Genomic DNA, 22,998 nt, shown 5'->3' with positions numbered 1-22,998 from the left:
TAGGACTTAACTGCTGGGTAAAAATGGAAGCTCTTGTACTGGATCTCCTCTGATTGCAGGTAGAATTGATATCAAATTACAAATATTTGCCCTGCAGGGCAAAGTGGAGGCTGAACTTCATCTGGTGACTGCAGAAGAGGCGGAGAAAAGTCCGGTGGGACTGGGACGAAACGAGCCGGATCCCCTGGAGAAACCAAAGTAAGACTTTACTGGTCCTGTAGACCTGCATGGCTTCTTTCAATTTAGTTTGCCGCTTCAGTTTCCTTCTCGCTCCTTCGCCGCTTTCTCCTGCATTTCTTCAACTGTACCCCCTCCTCCCATTTCTTCTTACCTTTCTTCACCCTTAAAAGTCGCCCGGATACAAGCTTCATGTGGTTTCTGGGCCCTCTGAAGTCCATTCGCTACTTCCTGTGGCACAACTACCGCTGGCTGATCCTGAAGATCCTGGGCCTCATGCTGCTGCTGCTCATGCTGGGCCTCTTCCTCTACTCCATCCCTGGATACCTGGTCAAGAAGCTGCTGGGGGCCTGATTAGCGGTAGCCTTCGTCCCTCCACCCACCCTCACCACGTCTCCTTCTTTTTCTGTCCTGCTGTCTGTCCTTGGCTGTGGCTTACACTTCTTGGAAAGTGTCTGTCCCCCCGCATTCCAAGAAGCTTTTCTATGTCTTGTCTTCACCTCCTGGTGTTTCTTCCCACACATCTTTTAAGCGCCTACTGGAATATGCCAGCACGGCGCCACTTAAAGGAGCCGCAGTGCAACGAATACGCACTGGCCTCTATTATTGACCCCAATACAAGATGGTATTCAGTCTGGAAAAAGGCAGGTAAAATTGTGAATCAACCAATGCCGTCTACCCAAATTTAAGCTTTTCTTCCTGTCACTCACACATGGGATGGGTACCTTTCACATTTGAAACGATACGGTACCAATTCCGTGCAACTATGTGTTCAAATGTTTGTTGTTTACTAGGAATATTTAACAGTGAGCTGATTATGTTAAATCTTGTTTTCTTACACTATTTAGTCTCATTTGCAAGCATTATATAGCCGACTTAGCAAGCAGTTGTAATTCCAAGACATTAGAAGGCAGAAGTGAATATAGACTTTGGATATAGACTTTGTGTCCCAGTATTGTCTTTTGTTGTACCCTAAAAAGTGTTTATACTTACAGTATAAACACACACACCAGCTGTTTGATTGTAACGTGCATCTTAGTTTTAGTTTTCATTACCAAATTTGTAGGTGTTGAAACCGCCATGTAAAATCGTTAATGCTAATCTGGAGCATGTCTATGGAAATTCCAACTCAAATTAGCATCAAGCTAGCTCCTTTTGAAAACTGGAGCTCTACTGTACTTTTAGATTGATGGCATGGAAAATTGTAACATTACCCAGAGGCAGTCCGTCCGAGTTCGCTCTGAGTGCTTCAGATCAGATCAGATCAAATAGGTCGGCGTGGCGAAGTTGGTAGAGTGGCCGTGCCAGCAATCGGAAGGTTGCTGGTTACTGGGGTTCAATCTCCACCTTCTACCATCCTAGTCACGTCCGTTGTGTCTTTGGGCAAGACACTTCACCCTTGCTCCTGATGGCTGCTGGTTAGCGCCTTGCATGGCAGCTCCCGCCATCAGTGTGTGAATGTGTGTGTGAATGGGTGAATGTGGAAATACTGTCAAAGTGCTTTGAGTGCCTTGAAGGTAGAAAAGCGCTATACAAGTATAACCCATTTATCATTTATCATTTATTGTCATTGCACAAGTACAACGGAACTTTGTTTTCAGCACAAACCCGTTCAAGATTAGACAAACAAACAGTGTACAGGGTTACAGAACCGGAACGCTGATGGGTTGCCACAAGGCGCCCAAAAAAGATGCGAAAAAGGTCTGGAGTGGGAAAAAAAACCTCCATGCAATGCACACATAAACACATTACATTTAATCACGACAAACTCGCAACAGAGGGGCGGGGAACCGCCCTCACCAGAGGCAAGACAGAAAAGATGCTTGTTTTCCCGCCAAGTGTTTGAGTCTGTACCCGGACGTGACGTCATGTGCAACAGAGGTATCGAAATATGGCACAATTTGATTTTACATGAATCCATAACCGGTAGAGAAACAACGGACTTCCTTACCCAATCTTACTCACACACAGCTGTGACCTGGGGTCTCATTTATACAACTGTGTGGATTCCATTGTTAAACATCTATCAGAATCTATGTACGCAAGAAAATATTCAGCTCTATGAAAGCGTTCCGCACACCCCAGTGTCCTCCCACTTCTATCCATTAATGTTCACAGTTTTCGAGTAGGGGTAATGTTGGGTTGAGTGCATAAATAGATAACATAGCAATGACATGTACCGTCATTTCCCATCCATCAGCAAGATTACTATTGCAACAACACAGCATCAGTAGGGTAAAACTAAGCTGTCCTATTAGTGGGTGAACAATTCTGCTTCACAATGATAGGAAGGGCCCACATCGAAGGATTGTCCCCAGGACGCCTCCTTAGGGAGGTGCTTAGGTCACGTCAGACCAATAGGAGGCCACGGGGAAGACCTGGGACAGGTTGGGGAGACAATGTGGGGTTCAACTCCCACCTTCTACCTTCCTAGTCACGTCCGTTGTGTCCTTGGGCAAGACACTTCACCCTTTGCCTCTGATGGCTGCTGGTTAGCGCCTTGCATGGCAGCTCCCGCCATCAGTGTGTGAATGTGTGTGTGAATGGGTAAATGTGGAAATACTGTCAAAGCGCTTTGAGTACCTTGAAGGTAGAAAAGCGCTATACAAGTATAACCCATTTATCATAATGTCTCCAGCCTGGCCTGGGAACGCCTAGGGATCCCCCGGGAAGAGCTGGACAGAGTAGCTTGGGAGAAGGAAGTCTGGGCCTCTCTGCTTAGGCTGCTGCACCCTCGACCTGACCTCAGATAGGTCTATCAGGCGCAACTTTTTCCCCACGCTTTGAACCCTGCGGCTTTTACAAAGATACGACTAATTTATCGTTTTTTTCCGGGTTTACGAACTTCAAAGTTTGGCCCGAGACGGAGAAAATGTCGGACGAAGCGGTCTGTTCGACACCGAAGAAGGCGACTTCAGCGGTTTTCAGTGCACTCAATGACTTTTCTTGTAGGCTACCGTATGTACCGTATTTTCCGTACCATAGGGTGCACCGGATTATAAGGCGCACTGCCGATAAATGGTCTATTTTTGATCTTTTTTCATATAAAAGGTGATTATAAGGCGCATTAAAGGAGTCATATTATTATTATTTTTTTCTAAATTTAAAACACTTCCTTGTGGTCTACATAACATGTAATGGTGGTTCTTTGGTCAAAATGTTGCATAGATTATGTTTTCCAGATCACCTTCAAGCCGCTTTCGGACAGTCGCTTCAGGATGCGCCGTTTTGTGGGCGGTCTTATTTACGTGGCTCACAGCGTCTTCTCCCCGTCATCTTTGTTGTAGCGGTGTAGCGTGCAAGGACGGGAGTGGAAGGAGTGTCAAAAGATGGCGCTAACTGTTTTAATGACATTCAGACTTTACTTAAATCAATAACAGAGCAGCATCTCCTCATCCGTGGTTCACTAGTGCAACAACAACGCCGGAAATGTGTCTCGTGAAAAAACGTCAGACCGGAACTCTCTAATAACTAAAGTTCCTTGGGTGAATAATGTAAACTCACTACACTGGTATGTTTTAACCCTTTCATGGGGAGTTTACTGACAGAAATAAGTAAGAATTTTACACTACTTTATATTATAAATGGCAACAGCGGAGGAAGAATGTCCCATAAAAAAACAATAGAGAAAAAGAAGAAGCCTATCGACTACAGCGTAAGCACGGACTACAAAGGCGGACGTGCGCAATTTTTCAGGATTTATGCAGATCCCAAATACAGATCAGCAGGTACCAGAAGGTAAGAAATAATATTGCAATACAAAACACCAGATAATATGTCTTACCTTATACACACACCATAATAATACGTGTATGTTGAAGCACAGTACAATCCATCAAGCGGTGCGGTTTCATAGCTTACCAAAGTCGTACTAAAATATTTTGATGGATTTATGAGCGCCGTGTGTAATGTTCTATATTTTCAATGGAACATTTAAAATGTTGGTGTTGTTTACTTGAGTCATATTGCAGTCTACACGTATCTCTTATGTTTGACTGCCATCTACTGGTCACACTTACCATTACACCATGTACCAAATAAAATAGCTTCGAGGTCGGTAAGCTCAACCAAACTTATTCTTTACATTAGGCGCACCGGGTTATAAGGCGCACTGTCGAGTTTTGAGGAAAAAAAAGGATTTTAAGTGCGCCTAATAGTCCGAAATATACGGTATGTAGTTTGTGAATATGTGTAAATATTTCATTTTTCAATGTGTAGCTTATGGATGCACTTACAGTATATACAGTATGTACAAAATAAAATGCGCAAACAAATGAAGTAGGACGGCTTATAATGGTGCGCTCTATTCTAAAATCACGGTACAAATGACGGGCACTCAACTGCGACTCAGCATGATAACCTGTGTCATCACTTCATAACAATGCCTTCCTACCGCACTTTGTGGATCATTTTGAGTCATGCTGGTTAACGACATGGCGCACAGTAAGAGCCTCCTCCTCTCGTCCCCTTTATCCAGCCGCCCAGACACCACCTTCCTGTGGTTCCTGAGCCCGCTGAAAGCCATCCGCTACCTGGTGTGCAACCGCTACAAGTGGCTCATCATCAAGATCGTGTCGGCCCTGCTCCTGCTCGTCATGCTGGGCCTCTTCCTCTACAGCATGCCGGGCTACCTCGTCAAGAAACTGCTGGGAGCCTGAACACAAGCGGACAGAGAGAGTGGAAGCTGGAGGGCGGGCACTCTATACTCTCCATCAGCCACAGGAAGGGAGGAAATACTTTTTTAAATTATTCTGCAGACAAAGGAAACAAGTATGGTAGGTTGTTTTGTTATTTTTTGCTCTAGGGCACCACCTAAAGTTGGTATTCTAAACACGGACAGTGCACGCCACTTCACTACAATCAAACATGAGGTGTCCTGGCTGGTCCGCATCTTGTTTACTAAGGTCGCCATGGCAATCAAAGCAATGCTGCGTGTTACAAAGCAGCAATTTTGTTTTTAGGATGATGGTTCCTCCCACCTCCTAACGCATGCACCTGGGGCTCGGTTGATTGGCAACACTAAACTGTAGTGGTGGGAATCTATGGGCACCTAACGATTCGGTCCGATTCCAACTCATGGGGTGACGATTCGTTTCAGAATCGATTCAACACGATTCTCGATTCAAACCGATTTTTGCATTATTCGGTAAAATAATTATAATTAAACTTTTTCAAAACAAGTTACAGGTTAGAGAAGCTGTTCTAAAAAATGTATTTATATATATATATATATATATATATATATATATATATATATATATATATATATATATATATATATATATATATATATACAAAAAAAATAACATTGAAAATATAAGGGAGGTCTGTATCTTGCTCAAGGATACTTCGACAACCACTCTACCACCTGAACCATGCTGCCCCTACAATAAAATAAGACTGAAAAGCCCCCCCCCCGTTTCTGGAAATGTGGCCCCTAAAACTATTTAGTTGAATGTCCCTGGTTTAAGGGCATGTTATCAAGTATTGGTGCTTTATCATAATAAGCTAAATATGCAGAACAAAAACCAACGAGGGAGCCCCCCCCGTTTTGGAATTTCGCAAAAAGGATTTTTAATCATTTAATTTAAAAAAATATATTTCCACTTCCACTCATCATTTAAAAGAAGGGTTCCAAACTACGGCCCGCGGGCCGGATTTTAGACGCTGGCGGGCCGAAATCCCATGTTTAAAATTTTTTTATTTTATTATTATTATTTTTTTTGTATTATTATGTTTTTAAATCTGTCCTTACTAATCAATTTTCTACCGCCTGTTACTCCCGGTGTCTCCTAGCCGCTCAGGCAAATCATATTGTCTATAAATGCATTTTCCCATCGATAATGTGACATCATCAGCGGTAAGTGCGCGCTCTTTCAGTCAATTAGTGCGCAAGGAATATATATATATACATATATATATATATATATATATATATATATACACATATATATATATTTATATAAATATACATACAAATATATATACATATATATACATATATATATACATATATATATATACATATACATATATATATATACAGTATACATATACATACATATATATATATATATATATATATATATATATATATATATATATATATATATATATATATATATATATATATATATATATATATATATATATATATATATATATATATACACACAGTATATACACACATTAGCACCCCCGCGACCCCGAAAGGGATAAGCGGTAGAAAATGGATGGATGGACGTTAGGTCAGGAAAAAACACAAGAGGCTATATCATCCCTACAAGCCTGCAAAACAGACTTGTAGGGATGATATAGCCTCTTGTGTTTAACATACAGTATATTCCGCTTTACCCCGGTATTGAGCACTATATAACGGATAAACCACAAAAACCTTGACTATATATATATATATACACACTACCGTTCAAAAGTTTGGGGTCACCCAAACAATTTTGTGGAATAGCCTTCATTTCTAAGAACAAGAATAGACTGTCGAGTTTCAGATGAAAGTTCTCTTTTTCTGGCCATTTTGAGCGTTTAATTGATCCCACAAATGTGATGTTCCAGAAACTCAATCTGCTCAAAGCAAGGTCAGTTTTGTAGCTTCTGTAACGAGCTAAACTGTTTTCAGATGTGTGAACATGATTGCACAAGGGTTTTCTAATCATCAAACACATTGTACCATTAGAACACTGGAGTGATAGTTGCTGGAAATGGGCCTCTATACACCTATGTAGATATTGCACCAAAAACCAGACATTTGCAGCTAGAATAGTCATTTACCACATTGGCAATGTATAGAGTGTATTTCTTTAAAGTTAAGACTAGTTTAAAGTTATCTTCATTGAAAAGTACAGTGCTTTTCCTTAAAAAATAAGGACATTTCAATGTGACCCCAAACGTTTGCACGGTAGTGTGTGTATATATATATATATATATATATATATATATATATATACATACACGCACACACACACACCCCGCCCCCCCGCCAAATTGTTTTAACCCAATGTGGCACCCCAATGATTTAAAACATCTTTTGTTTTTATCAAGAGTAGCTCTCGCAACCTTTGCACACTTCTAAAAAATATTCAAGAAAAAAAAAAAAAGATGTCTATTTTGCTAAGGAAATAAAACAAGACGTCCAAAATGTGTATTTAATACAAATCAATTAAACATTTAAAACAATTAAGCTATGATGAATCAGTGGTTAAAGTCATGCAAATGAAAGAATTGTATAAAATAAAGGTTTTCTTCTTTTTTTTGACATAAGTGTTGACTTCTATGTCAAAGGGCATGCAGGTCGCATGTTAGCATGTTTACGTTAAGCTCCTTCTGTTGTGGTCAACCTTACAATGTAGAAGTAATACCTCAGTGGGAACAATGTCTGTCATTTCTGGGAGTGAGAACTCATGGCCCCGCCCCTAAACCCATGGCATTTTTGTGTGTGTGTGTTGTTTTTCTATGCCTGCTTGTACTCCAACTGTTTGTGATTTCGGTGTTAACTGACAAACACCCGTCCTGTTTGCACTAAAGCTGCCTGTTTTTACGATGTCTTTATAGAAATGTGTGCAATATTTATTTTTTGGTCTGTTTTTGAAATACACAGAACAACATGGACAAAGCGTCTGTGGTTATTTACTGTATGTGCACTTTATTATTGCAAAAATGTAATCATCAATATTTTGGCTGTCCAACAAAATCTTGTGGTTTTTTTTTCTGTAAACTACGATGGCTGAAAAATGCTCAAATTAAATATTTAACATTTTGAATACGTTGTGGGGTTTCTAAATTAATTGTAATAAAATAAAGTACAATAGGAATAAAATGTAATAAATTCAAGTCACTTAGTCAACAATGATTATGAATCATGTTGCTCCTCCCGATAGAGCTGAGCTGAAATGGGATTTTAAAGGTGTTTCTTTTTAAGCAAACATATGTATTAATATATTATTATATATGATATTTTTTTTTATGTATTTATGATTTTTTGATCTAATTTTCCTTGGTTTGGAGAAAAAAAATTATAATTTAAAATCAAACAATCTCAAATAAAATATCTTGCAAGCTACTAATTTATTTTATCTTTTTAATTCAGCTAAATATTTTAGTCAACAAATATTCAATGTTTGAAATATTTTTGATATTGTTTGCTAAAGGAAAATCGTACTGAATCAAACAACCATATATTATTATTACCATATATTTGTGACTAGAATTATGTTTTTAAAAAAGTATGTATTGATTGTTAAAATACCACTGTATTTCCAAATGAGCAGGCCATTGCCATATACCAGTGCTTCTCAAATATTTCCTGTTGCGCCCCCATAGGAAGAAGAAAATGGTTTGCACCCCCCCTCTCTCCATTGTGACTATAAATAGAATTTTTTTTTTTAAATAATATTGTTAGAACTATACCTCTGCATGACATTATGAGCTTATTAACATTAAAGGAAACAACACATTGGTCAAGTCCGACATACGCTTCATCATATTCTGGTATGGCAAAAAAACATTTTCCCCGAGGTCACACACGCCCCCCCTGGCATCGCATCGCGCCCCCAAGGGCGGCCTGCTCCACTATTCGAGAAGGATTGCCATATAATATTGTAAAAATAAGATAGTAAATCTACATTTAAAGGCCTACTGAAATGAATTTTTTTATTTAAACGGGGATAGCAGATCCATTCTATGTGTCATACTTGATCATTTCGCGATATTGCCATATTTTTGCTGAAAGGATTTAGTAGAGAACAACAACGATAAAGATCACAACTTTTGGTATCTGATAAAAAAAAAGCCTTGCCCCTACCGGAAGTAGCGTGACGTCACCGGAGGAAAGACTTCTCACAATTCCCCATTGTTTACAATGGAGTAGGAGAGAGATTTGGACCGAGAAAGCGACGATTACCCCATTAATTTGAGCGAGGATGAAAGATTCGTGGATGAGGAACGTTAGAGTGAATGACTAGAATGCAGTGCAAGACATATCTTTTTTCGCTCTGACCGTAACTTAGGTACAAGCTGGCTCATTGGATTCCACACTCTCTCCTTTTTCTATTGTGGATCACGGATTTGTATTTTAAACCACCTCGGATACTATATCGTCTTGAAAATGAGAGTCGAGAACGCGAAATGGACATTCACAGTGACTTTTATCTCCACGACAATACATCGACGAAACACTTTAGCTACGGAGCTAAAGTGATAGCATCGTGCTTAACTGCATATAGAAACAAAATAAATAAATCCCTGACTGGAAGGATAGACAGAAGATCAACAATACTATTAAATCATGGACATGTAAATACACGGTTAATGCTTTCCAGCCTGGCGAAGGTTAACAATGCTGTTGCTAACGACGCCATTGAAGCTAACTTAGCAACCGGACCTCACAGAGCTATGCTAAAAACATTAGCTATCCACCTACGCCAGCCAGCCCTCATCTGCTCATCAACACCCGTGCTCACCTGCGTTCTAGCGATCGACGGTGCGACGAAGGACTTCACCCGATCACAGATGCGGTCGGCGAGACGGAGGAAGTTAAGGTGAGTTCGGCGGCTAACGCCTCTGCTATCCATCTCTGTCTTCCTGGTTGTGTTGCTGTAGGCCGCCGCTAATACACCGATCCCACCTAAAACGTTCTTCTTTGCAGTCTCCATTGTTCATTAAACAAATTGCAAAAGATTCACCAACACAGATGTCCAGAATACTGTGGAATTTTGAAATGAAAACAGAGCTTTTTTGTATTGTATTCAATGGGGTACCAATACTTCCGCATCAACTGATTCCGTCACGCGCATACGTCATCATATCTAGACGTTTTTAACCGGAAGTGTGGCGGGAAATTTAAAATTGCAATTTATAAGTTAACCTGGCCGTATTGGCATGTGTTGCAATGTTAAGATTTCATAATTGATATATAAACTATCAGACTGCGTGGTCGGTAGTAGTGGGTTTCAGTAGGCCTTTAATGCACTTTTGATCGTGCTTCCAAAAAATTATTAAGACATTTGTCTAGGGCAGATTTTTGATACAGATTTTTTTGTTAGATATATATATATATATTTTATTTTTTAAATGTTTTTAATATATTTTCTTTCTACAGCTTGTCCCCCCGCTACCCCGAGAGGTTTAAGAGGTAGAAAATAAATGGATGTATATATATATATATACATACACATACTGTATATACATATATATATACATACATATATATACAGTATATATATACATACATACATTATACACATATATACATATAATATATACATATATGTATATATATACACACATATACAGTATATACATATATATATACATACATATATATATGTATATATATACACACATATACAGTATATACATATATACGTATATATATATATATATATATATATATATACATACATATATACATATATATATATGTGTGTATATATGTATGTATATGTATATATATATATACATACATTATACACATATATACATATAATATATATATACATATATGTATATATATACACACATATACAGTATATACGTATGTATATATATATATATATATATATACATACATATATACACATATATGTATATATATATACACACAACACACACACACACACATATATATATATACACATTCTGTATATACATTCATACATACATACATATATATATACAGTATGTGTGTATATATATATATATATATATATATATATATATATATATATATATATATATATACTGTATATACATACATATATATATATGTATATATACATACACACATATATATATATACTGTATATGTACATACACATACTGTATATGTCCTGGCATGACGTTAAAGTGCATCCGGCAGTGGAGGCTCCTCTATGGGGTCTTAGGGCACTAGGAAGTTAACCCCTTTACTACTGTTATCCCAGGTGGCCCTTGGCAAAGGCCTAGTACCTGACTGCCCCCTGGCCAGGGATACAGTGAAGACCTCAACGGCGGAGCAGGCGGAAGACGGTAGATTTAAGAACAACTACAACGGCTGCGATGGCGAAAGAAGGCTGCAGCAGAAAAGGGTCCCCAGTCGTCTTGGACTCCATGCCACTGGACCCTGACCCGATTCTGTCAAGGATCGTGTGGTGACTGTCTGTACTCCAGTCTCCCCACGTAAAACAAAGTCACGCACAGGCATCCTCCATACAGGGATACACCCCTACCAGGAGGATCGTCATACTCGTTCGAGTGACCGCCGATGACTGTATATACATACATATATATACATACATACATTATACACATATATACATATAAGTATATATAATATAATATATATATATATATATAAGTATATATAATATAATATATATATAAGTATATATATAATATAATATAATATAATATATATATATATGTGTGTGTGTGTGTGTGTATATATATATATATATATATATATATATATATATATATATATATATATATATATATATATATATATATATATATATATATATATATATATATATATGTATAGTCACGATAAATGGTGAATATACATTTATATATTGAAAATAAAATAAATTAAAAGGCCATGTTTCAGGACATTTTTCATACTTATTTTCTTTACTTCAGAGCTTAAAAACAAACACATTTAGATAATAATAATGACAAATGTACATACTTATGAGTTGTTTTTTTGCAGTAGCATGCGGAGTTCTGCATTCTGCTGTTCCAAACCCTCGATTTCAGGCATGCAATCTGACATCTCTGTAAGGACCGCCCTGCAGGAAACACAAAGGAGTTATTTGGATTTTTGTTGTGTGTGTGTGTGTGCGTGCGTTTGTGTTCTTGTATTTCTACCCTTCTTGAGACATCAACAAGGAAAAGTACCTTCCATATGAGGACCGGTGAAGAAGTTAGGACTGAAATCATGGTCCCAATACGGAAAACCATTGCATCTAATAGAGAGCCAAATACCAGAGTCTGTGAACATTGCTCCAAAGTCAGGATTTTTTGTTGATTTAATGTGCATACAAAAGTAAACATTGACAGGTGCAAAGGCAGCAATATATGATAAAACAAGACGGCAGCCAAAGAAGAACTTCCCTATTCATTCTAAAAAAACAAAACGCCAGATGAACAGCGAATTTTACGACTTACGGTGCTGACGTAAGACAACCCGCATCCTATATGTGACCATAGGATGAACAAATACACTACGGTACTAAGACTATAGTGTATTAACAGTTAACAGTTAGCTTCTACAGCTGGGTTTCCTAAAGTGCGGCACAGGGGCCATCTGTGGTCTGTGACTCGTTTGTCATCGGCCTTAAGCACATTACAAAAAACAAAAAATAGAGATCTCATTTGCACCCCTGGTGGTGAAATCTATCAAATTTAGGGTGGTCCCAAAAAGGAGGGATTTTTTAAATTGACTGTGTGTCGGTTTTAAAAGTGCTCCCCCTGTGGTCAACATATGAAATAACAAGTGTGTGTAAAAAATTTGAAGTGCTCCCCCTCTGGCCAACATATGTAAAAACAAATGTGTGTACGAAATTGAAATGCGCCTCCTTTGGCCAAAATTAATTTCAAAAAAAAATATATATATATATGTATATAGGGACGTAATGTAATAACGAAGTAAATAATGAAGATTAAAAACCAATTACAAACAAAAAATTAAAAAAATTGACTAAAAGCTTACCTTTTTTATATTTGCATAGTATATATATATTATTAATGTTGTAAATGCACATTTTTATATAACTAGAAAGGGTGGTCCTAAAGAGGTAGGCATTTTTCTGAGGTCTCAAGAAGGTAACAAATACAAGAATGTGTGTGCGTGTGTGTGTTTGTGTGTGTGTTACCTACATGTGCTTTTTAAGTACAATCTCAGCTGCATCCCACACCTTGAGTTTGTCCTCGGGGACGATGTTGGCCAGACTCTCCCAATGGGTTTGATCTGCTGAAGAATCCCACATGTCGGCAGTCCAGTAACGAGGCTGCTCACAGGCTGAGCTCCTTCTTAAAAAGCAACACATCAAAATAAATATATAAAAAAAGAACGAATTATACGAGGATGATTTTTTTAAAATATATATATAAATATTAAACCTGAAGCGGCTGTGATGCTTGAGGAAGTTCTTCAGAGCAGGCAGGATGTGGCTAGGATGGATGAGGTCAGAGGTCAGACTAGATGATGAACTGGTGGCCCCTCCTCGTGTCCTGGCATGAATATCCTGGAAGCAAATAAATTAATGTTGAAACGGCGATCTCATTGTTTGTCACATCCTCACCTTAACTGGCTCCTCCTGCTGCTCTTTTAGCAGGAAGTCAGCCAACTTGGGCATGTCCTCTTCTTCTATACCAAGAGCCTTAAAAGTGGTCACAAAATCCATGAAACATTTGATTGTGCAACATTGCAGCCTGTAACGTGCACATCAACCCACACTAAAAAGAGCATCCAGCTTCACAACCGTCTCTTCTTTCTTGTCCAAAGTAGACAGCAGCTGGACTTTGTCCTCAACAAGGAAGCCCTCAAACACAGGAAAACAGAACTCAATATATTTTAGTACAATTGTGTGCCAAAAACAAAGAAAACTGCATATTTGGTTTGGTTGCTTTACAGAAATATATTCTTGTATAATGAGTCGATGATGATGATGTCATTCATGTGAAGTCATGCTGATCTGGAAAGCACTCGTGGTGCTCATTTACTTGATGACTCAGTGTACTTTGTGGTAAATTGAATTTTAATCCTCTTACTAGCAAATGAAATCAATCTAAATAAATAAAAAATCTCAACAAAAATAAGATAACAATAAATGAATTGAAGCAAGGAAAACTAAACTTGAATAAATGTAGCTTAACATATAAAATAAAAAATAATGGTAATATGAAATACACTTACAGGATTGGATATTTAATTTAGATGTATATGAAGTTTATTTCCATGGATTAAAATGTATTTATTTTGAATTAAGTATGTTCACATGCACTCACATTAATGAATTAAAATAAAATGATATTAATTAAATTATGTATATGGTGGATATCTATCGAGTGACATTGAGTAGTTAACTAAGTAGAAGTAACTAAATTAAAGTAAATATTGTGCTGATTCGTACATTGAATACATAAAGTAGTTCCTTAACTTACGAGCTTAATTGACTCTATGATGGAGCTCTTAACTCAAAACACTTGTATCTCAAATCAACATCACCCATTGAAAATAATTGAAATCAATTTAGTTGGTGCTTGCCCCCCCCCCCCCCATAACATGTAACATGCCTTTTAAAAACAAAACAAATTTTAAGATAATATATATTGACAAAAAACAATACAATATAATGTACTTTTAACAACTACAGTATTTTTTTTAAGTAATGTAATATGAATGTACAGCATTTACTCCTTCCAGCTACTTCTCCATCAAACACTCCATCAGCAGCTTCTGTATATTTCCATGGCTTTAGACACATGCTGCTTCAGTATGGTGCAGACTAGCAGTGATACGCTCCAACACGTTTTTCATGATTACGTTTCCTAATTATTTGAATATCATCCACTTTTCTTCTCAGCACTGTCCTTCACACTCACCTCCTTCCTTCCCATGGTTGCAAAAACAAAGTTATGTCCATCTCTAGCCATAAGCTAATGCTAGCGAGTACGGCCACCTAGGGACTTCACGGTATGGAAATTTCTTATCACGGTTATTGTGACCAAAATTATCACGGTTATCATTAATATCGCAGGTATTTTTAAATGTGCTCAAAATTTTCAAAAAGTACTTATACTGAAATCTTTTAACCACGTTTTATTTTTTTTAAAAACCCACTGACAACCCATTCGAAATTATTTCCTTTGTAGGATAAACATTATTGTAGATAAGAACACTGTTTCATCGACCTCAAGTAGAAATTGAATGTGCATATGAAAGCAACACAATCATTATAAACAAAGTTATATGGTAAAACAAAATTATAACATGTATAAATAAAATAATTGGGAAAATTGTGCAAGATAGCACTTTATGGACATACAAATGTAAGAGTTTTGCAAGGGGGCACCTGATGGCCATAAGACGTAACTGCACTTTTTGTCCATATAGATAAAAATAGTGTTCATAGTTTTGTTGGCCAACAAAAATAAACAGGAGTGACACCTCTCACATCGAATACAGAATCTTCACAGCCTGCGTTCAATTCGATGACAAAACATTTTAGCTAGTGCTGATGTTATTTGAACACTGCTACATTTTGCAGTTAAATAAAGGACGGTTGAGCATCCCAGTAAACAAACTAAAGACTTTATAAACAAGTTGTAGCAATGTTTTCCGACGCATCGCCTGCTGCATGTTTCCTCACCTCATTAACTCTCAGTCACAGCTGACGGACGCTGTATTGAGAAAATAAAAGCAACATCAAATAGTTTCACTGTATATGTTTAGTGTGAGACAAATGAGTTTGTCTCCAATATTGTCCACACCTGTCTCCATCTAAAAACAGCAGTGCGCTCTTACACGCACGCCGAAACTCCATGGAAATTAAGCAAAAGAAGATGAAGCTTAACCAAGCGCTCCGCTCTCTTTACTCCGATAGGAAATCTCCGTAGCGAAGTCCGTATGGTATTTCAAGCCGAACGATGCTAGTACGTATGCGCCAGTGCTGCTGTGATGCCATTTCCAGGAAATAAGCAAGGTTGCCTAAAATACATTAATAATTGATGGTTTTTTTGGTAATTAAAAATACAAACGCCCTTAATGCGAATCCCTTAGGGGTGATGGACAGATGGGCAGCGCCAGAAAAGAGCTGCAGCCTGCCACTGTGAACCCCACTACTCCCTTCCCTCTGTTGCTAGATATCTTGAGATGTATGTTGTAGATGTATATGAAGTTTATTTCCATGGATTAAAATGTATTTATTTTGAATTAAGTATGTTCACATGCACTCACATTAATGAATTAAAATAAAATTATATTAATTAAATTATGTATATGGTGGATATCTATCGAGTGACATTGAGTAGTTAACTAAGTAGAAGTAACTAAATTAAAGTAAATATTGTGCTGATTCGTACATTGAATACATAAAGTAGTTCCTTAACTTACGAGCTTAATTGACTCTATGATGGAGCTCTTAACTCAAAACACTTGTATCTCAAATCAACATCACCCATTGAAAATAATTGAAATATATTTAGTTGGTGCTTGCCCCCCCCCCCCCCCATAACATGTAACATGCCTTTTAAAAACAAAACAAATTTTAAGATAATATATATTGACAAAAAACAATACGATATAATGTACTTTTAACAACTACAGTATTTTTTTTAAGTAATGTAATATGAATGTACAACATTTACTCCTTCCAGCTACTTCTCCATCAAACACTCCATCAGCAGCTTCTGTATATTTCCATGGCTTTAGACACATGCTGCTTCAGTATGGTGCAGACTAGCAGTGATACGCTCCAACACGTTTTTCATGATTACGTTTCCTAATTATTTGAATATCATCCACTTTTCTTCTCAGCACTGTCCTTCATACTCACCTCCTTCCTTCCCATGGTTGCAAAAACAATGTTATGTCCATCTCTAGCCATAAGCTAATGCTAGCGAGTACGGCCACCTAGGGACTTCACGGTATGGATATTTCTTATCACGGTTATTGTGACCAAAGTTATCACGGTTATCATTAATATCGCAGGTATTTTTAAATGTGCTCAAAATTTTCAAAAAGTACTTATACTGAAATCTTTTAACCACGTTTTATTTTTTTTAAAAACCCACTGACAACCCATTCGAAATTATTTCCTTTGTAGGAGAAACATTATTGTAGATAAGAACACTGTTTCATCGACCTCAAGTAGAAATTGAATGTGCATATGAAAGCAACACAATCATTATAAACAAAGTTATATGGTAAAACAAAATTATAACGTATAAATAAAATAATTGGGAAAATTGGGAAAATTGTGCAAGATAGCACTTTATGGACATACAAATGTAAGAGTTTTGCAAGGGGGCACCTGATGGCCATAAGATGTAACTGCACTTTTTGTCCATATAGATATGTGCTTTGCTATGGAGGTTTTTTAGATTGTATTTTTTTACTCATCCTTCTCCAGCGTTGACCTTTTTCTAGGGATGTCCGATAATATCGGACTGCCGATATTATCGGCCAATAAATACTTTAGAATGTAATATCGGAAATGATCGGTATCGGTTTCAAAATTATCGGTATCGGTTTCAAAAAGTAAAATGTATGACTTTTTAAAACGCCGCTGTGTACACGGACGGACGTAGGGAGAAGTACAGAGCGTCAATAAACCTTAAAGGCACTTCCTTTGCGTGCCGGCCCAGTCACATAATATCTACGGCTTTTCACACACACAAGTGAATGCAATGCATACTTGGTCAACAGCCATACAGGTCACACTGAGGATGGCCGCATAAACAACTTTAACACTGTTACAAATATGCGCCACACTGTGAACCCACACCAAACAAGAATGGCAAACACATTTCGGGAGAACATCCGCACATAAACACACCAGAACAAATACCCAGAACCCCTTGCAGCACTAACTCTTCCAGCACGCTACAATATACACCCCCCCGCTACCCCCTATCCAAAAGCCCGGCCCCTCCCCAACCCCGCCCACCTCAACCTCCTCATGCTCTCTCAGAGAGAGCATGTCCCAAATTCCAAGCTGCTGTTTTGAGGCATGTTAAAAAAAATAATGCACTTTGTGACTTCAATAATAAATATGGCAGTGCCATGTTGGCATGTTTTTCCATAACTTGAGTTGATTTATTTTGGAAAACCTTGTTACATTGTTTAATGCATCCAGCGGGGCATCACAACTAAATTAGGCATGATAATGTGTTCATTCCACGACTGTATATATCGTATCGGTTGATATCAGAATTGGTAATTAAGAGTTGGACAATATCGGAATATCGGATGTCGGCAAAAAAAGCCATTATCGGACATCTCTACCTTTTTCCCATCTTTTACGGGGCGCCTTGTGGGCCGGGCTGTATGTATATATATATATATATATATATATATATATATATATATATATATATATATATATATATATATATATATATATATATATATATATATATTATATAATAAATAAATGGGTTGTACTCGTATAGCGCTTTTCTACCTTCAAGGCACTCAAAGTGCTTTGACAGTATTTCCACATTCACCCATTCACACACACATTCACACACTGATGGCAGGAGCTGCCATGCAAGGCGCTAACCAGCAGCCATCAGGAGCAAGGGTGAAGTGTCTTGCCCAAGGACACAACGGATGTGACTAGGATGGTAGAAGGTGGGGATTGAACCCCAGTAACCAGCAACCAGCAACCCTCCGATTGCTGGCACGGCCACTCTACCAACTTCGCCACGCCGTCCCCATTATATATATATATATATATATATATATATATATATATATATATATATATATTAGATATATATAGTGTACTTTCCGCGCGTGCGATGTCACATTATCGATGACAAAAGGCATTTTTAGACAATATGATTTGCCTCAGCGGCTAGGAGACACCGTGAGTAGCAAACGATACAAAGTGGATAAGAAAAGACTTAAAATATATATATATATATATATATATATATATATATATATATATATATATATATATATATTTATTTTTATACTTGGGAATTCCCGCGGGCCTGATTTTGGACGCTGGATTTGGGGACTCCTGCTGTACACTGTTTGTTTGTCATATCTTGAACAGGTTTGTGCTGAAAACAAAGTTTCGTTGAACTTGTGCAATGACAATAAAGACCTACCTACCTACCTACTTACCTACCTAACCGCTGGGAATTTCACCGCGGTTTATCATTATACCGTTTACCGTTACATCCCTACGACCAACTAATGGCGCGGATGCTTCTAACTGAAATGTTTGCTTGCAACTTAAAGCATAACAATTAGCCAGACAGCTCTTGTCTCTAAACACTCTTAAGTGGATGTACCGCAGTAGTGAGAACCAAAGTATGCTAAACAAAAATAACACATTTAACTCACCAACTCTTCGCACAGCATCTCCATGAGTTCCTTCAGTGTCTCCATGGAGATCTCCTCCTCCTCCTCTGCACTCATCCCACAGGAGCCGTCACTCTGCGTCGCCAAGGATCCTTGAGGTCTCTCCCAGGCAAGACCAAGGTGCTGCCTGCATATCAGCGAGTCAAGGCGGACGGCCTTCTCCGCCTGCTGCCTCACCTCCTTGTCCAGCATCCGCCATGTTTCCTCAAAGTGCTTGGCGTCAGCCACGGCGAAGTGTCTGCACGCGGTCGTTATGCAACAGGAATTGGTTCAGTTTGGTGAACTCGCCTACGAACGAACGACTCACTTGATTCTCAGCTGCATGCGTTCATTTTGCTCCACGCTGCGTTTGTAGTCGTCCGACAAGCGCCTGCTCCGCTTCTCCGACTCTTTCTGCTGACTCGTGTATTTGCTCCTCAGGTTTTTCAGCTCAGTCTGCAGACTGGGACACGGAAAGGTTGAGAGAAGGGAGTCAAACGCGGGCAAAATGTGTGCGTAAACATCATCGGTCACCCTGTGATTCTGCTCTTCATGTGGGCCAAGTTGCATGGCTCTCGGCCATCTTTGAGTTGCATGTGCTGTATGTTGCTGATCATGCTGTCAGCCAGCATCTGCTGACGTTCCCTCTCCAGGCCCTAAAGAACCAATCATGTCATAGCACAGTGGTTCTCAAACTCTCTCAAAAAAAAAGCTTGGCTGTTCAAGAACCTCCATAATGACCAACATTAAAATACTGTAGCGTAGTAGGCCTAAGTATTCATTAAAAACAAGGCCGAGGTTTCATTTAACTTTAATTTATTTAATTTCCAATCGATCAGGCGCAACTTTTTCCCCACGCTTTGAACCCTGCGGCTTTTACAAAGATGCGACCAATTTATAGATTTTTTTTACCCGGGTTTACGAACTTCAAAAATTAGCCCAAGACGGAGAAAATGTCGGTTCGACACCGAAGAACAGTGGTCCCCAACCACCGGGCTGTGGCCCGGTACCGGTCCGTGGACCAATTGGCCGCGGCCGCACAAGAAATAAAAAAATAAAATAAAAATAAAAAAATAAGTTTTTTTTTTTTTTATTAAATCAACATAAAAAACACAATATATAAATTATATATCAATATAAATTAATACAGTCTGCAGGGATACAGTCCGTAAGCACACATGATTGTATTTCTTTATGACAAAAAATATATATATATATATATATATATTTATTTTTTTTTACTACCCCCCCCCCCCCCTCCTCCCCCCCCGGTCCGTGGGACAAATTTTCAAGCATTGACCGGTCCGCAAGTACAAAAAGGTTGGGGACCACTGCCGAAGAAGACAACTTCAGCGGTTTTCAGTGCGCTCAATCACACAATTGTTCCTCAATTCACATACAAAGAGAATGTTGGAAAACAGATTTGCAACAAAACAAGATGTTAAACAATGGTGATTACAGCTGGGATGGTAGAACAACACCCGAACAAGAAGATCTTAGACTATGTTGGTTCATGTCTAAATGCAGGGATGTTAAAGTAAACTCACTTTCATGTAATTCTGATTGTGCGACTCCTCTTTCTCTCCATTTTCCCGAGGACGCTTCGTTCATACCTGGAACTTTGCATCGTGTTCCGCCCTCATGGCGTCGCACTTGTGTTCGGGATCCATCATCAGGTTGTGTATTTTTGCTTCGTACTCCTCCACCGCCCTCCTCCGCTTCGTCAGCCTGGCTTGCTGTATCCGAGCACAATGGTTAAAAGGCGCGTGTTAAAACTTAGCATTGTGGAGTTTTCTTTCTTTGCGGCGCTCTTGACCTGTTTGTCCCACAGTTCCTTAACGCAGCGCTCCCATTCGCTGCGCTCTTTTGTCAGCAAGACCTCATGTTCCTGCTGGTACACGCTCTAGAAAGCAGAAGCCATTAGTGACATACGGGCAGCCAGTGAAGCTAAAAACTGAACAAGACCACTTTCAGTTTGAACAATGCTAAATCAATGCACTCCAAGTACTGGAAAGTTAAATCTTTGGTCCCTTCATTCAGTACATGTTCATTTGGAACACAATAAGGTAAGAATGTCCAATGAAAGCCAAATGAAGACAACTGACTTCCCACATATGCCGTCCCCTCCAAGGTTTGTCGTTTTTCCCATTGGGTTGAGTTTTTTCTTGCCTTGATGTGGGATCTGAGCCGAGGATGTCGTTGTGGCTTGTGCAGCCCTTTGAGACATTTATGATTAAGGGCTATACAAATAAACTTAGATTGATTGATTGATAATAAAGATGACGTGCAAGAAATCCACAATAATCATACTTGCCAACCTTGAGACCTCCGAATTCGGGTAGCGGGGGGTGTATATATTTTCAAGTATTTCAAGAGAAGTCATGTTTCAGACTTCTCCATTGAACACGGTGGCCGAACGGATATACTCATTCATGAACGGATTATTTTTATATATATATATATATATATATATATATATATATATATATATATATATATATATATATATATATATACTTGCATAATCCGTTCATGATTTTCATATATTATTTATATATATATATATATATATATATATATTGGCCGAACGGATATACTCATTCATGAACGCGGATTATTTATTTATATAATATATATATATATATATATATATATATATATATATATATATATATATATATATATATATATATATATATATATATATATATATATATATATATATATATATATATGGAGAAGTCTGGGGCCGTACTTATCAAGCTTCTCAGAATTACTCCTAAGAAGTCTGCTAAGAGTTGACTTAAGAGTAAATAAATTCTTCGCTGAAAGCTGCACTTAAAAGTTAGTTATCAAGCGTCTTACTCACACTTTCAGCGAAGTGTAGGACTGAATCTTAAGTGTCACACTCAGAGCTGAATTACGACATTACTATGTGCCGTAAACGGAATTTTAGGTGACGTCATTTCTGTGTCCATAGAAATGACCAATCACGGAAGGGAATCCGTTGTCTAAGAATAAAGAAATATCTTGGAAATATTTAAGTGGACAATGGGAGTGTATATTTTGACAATAAACTACAAAATAATACAAAACAAACTAGTCCCCGCCGGCACTCACGCTACCGCTCCCTCTCTTCTATTCTCTCGCCCACACACTCACTGACGTCACTCACCTCACGGCCACACACATACGCTACTGTCATAAAATGTTCTTTCCAATTCATTAATTAGGCAACTAATTTGAAACTGGTGTGGGTGGCTCTATATATACTAGCCCACTGCAGACACATGCAGAAATCAACAAGGAATCGAAAAGTATTAAATCTGTGACCAAAATAATATCCGCTCTGTCTAAACGATACCGTTTGATCAGCTGCTCGTCATCAAAACAAAAAAAAACATTGTTCCGTTCCCTGAACGTTCGCGCACGTCTCTCTCGCCTCAGTGCCATCCCCTGCTGGCAACTCCTAACCACTTAAGACACCTCTGAAGGTCTCTTAAATATCGTGGAGAGTAGGAGTGATTCTTAGTGTGTGGATGACATGGGAAGGAGTAGAGAAGAGGAAGATCTCCTGGAAAGAGCTGTGGGAGATGGAGGCATTCAGGGCAAGCTTTACCATCAGGGCTGCCTACGATGTCCTGCCTTCTCCAAAAAACCTCAGCCAGTGGTATGGTGAAGACCCCACATGCCCTCTGTGTCCGAGTCCAGCAACACTGAAGCACATCCTGGTGGGCTGCAAGACCAGC

The 22,998-nt window shown here is 38.3% G+C and overlaps 2 protein-coding genes across 17 annotated transcripts in view; one reads left to right on the top strand and one right to left on the bottom strand.

Moving 5' to 3' along the window:
- The window catches only part of otofa (otoferlin a), a 165,862-nt gene extending 160,489 nt beyond the window's left edge, over positions 1-5,373 (top strand). For 10 of the 15 annotated variants that reach the window (XM_062034940.1, XM_062034933.1, XM_062034939.1 and 7 more), the window contains 3 exons: positions 98-198; positions 351-537; positions 4,655-4,792. In XM_062034940.1, the coding sequence (XP_061890924.1) occupies positions 98-198; positions 351-531 (282 nt within the window). In that variant the 3' untranslated portion in view covers positions 532-537; positions 4,655-4,792. Of the gene's footprint in view, positions 1-97; positions 199-350; positions 538-4,654 lie in introns of all 15 variants that reach the window. The other 5 variants (XM_062034943.1, XM_062034942.1, XM_062034941.1 and 2 more) reach the window with 1 other exon arrangement.
- drc1 (dynein regulatory complex subunit 1 homolog (Chlamydomonas)) overlaps positions 1,648-22,998 on the bottom strand; it is a 34,904-nt gene continuing 13,553 nt past the window's right edge. Inside the window, exons 6-16 of one of the 2 annotated variants that reach the window (XM_062034950.1) lie at positions 21,066-21,152; positions 20,863-20,985; positions 19,784-19,905; positions 19,578-19,712; positions 19,253-19,508; positions 13,626-13,712; positions 13,473-13,550; positions 13,291-13,415; positions 13,048-13,200; positions 11,858-11,957; positions 1,648-4,831 (exon numbers count right to left, since the gene is read on the bottom strand). In XM_062034950.1, coding sequence (XP_061890934.1) covers positions 11,858-11,957; positions 13,048-13,200; positions 13,291-13,415; positions 13,473-13,550; positions 13,626-13,712; positions 19,253-19,508; positions 19,578-19,712; positions 19,784-19,905; positions 20,863-20,985; positions 21,066-21,152 — 1,266 coding nt within the window. In that variant the 3' untranslated portion in view covers positions 1,648-4,831. The remainder of the gene's footprint in view (positions 4,832-11,857; positions 11,958-13,047; positions 13,201-13,290; positions 13,416-13,472; positions 13,551-13,625; positions 13,713-19,252; positions 19,509-19,577; positions 19,713-19,783; positions 19,906-20,862; positions 20,986-21,065; positions 21,153-22,998) is intronic. The other variant, XM_062034951.1, reaches the window with a different exon arrangement.

The sequence above is a fragment of the Entelurus aequoreus genome, linkage group LG23 (genome assembly GCF_033978785.1).
Source record: "Entelurus aequoreus isolate RoL-2023_Sb linkage group LG23, RoL_Eaeq_v1.1, whole genome shotgun sequence".
In the NCBI taxonomy this organism is placed as follows: domain Eukaryota; kingdom Metazoa; phylum Chordata; class Actinopteri; order Syngnathiformes; family Syngnathidae; genus Entelurus; species Entelurus aequoreus.
Note: the sequence above shows the minus strand (reverse complement) of the source record. Positions and strands in the feature narration are given on the sequence as shown.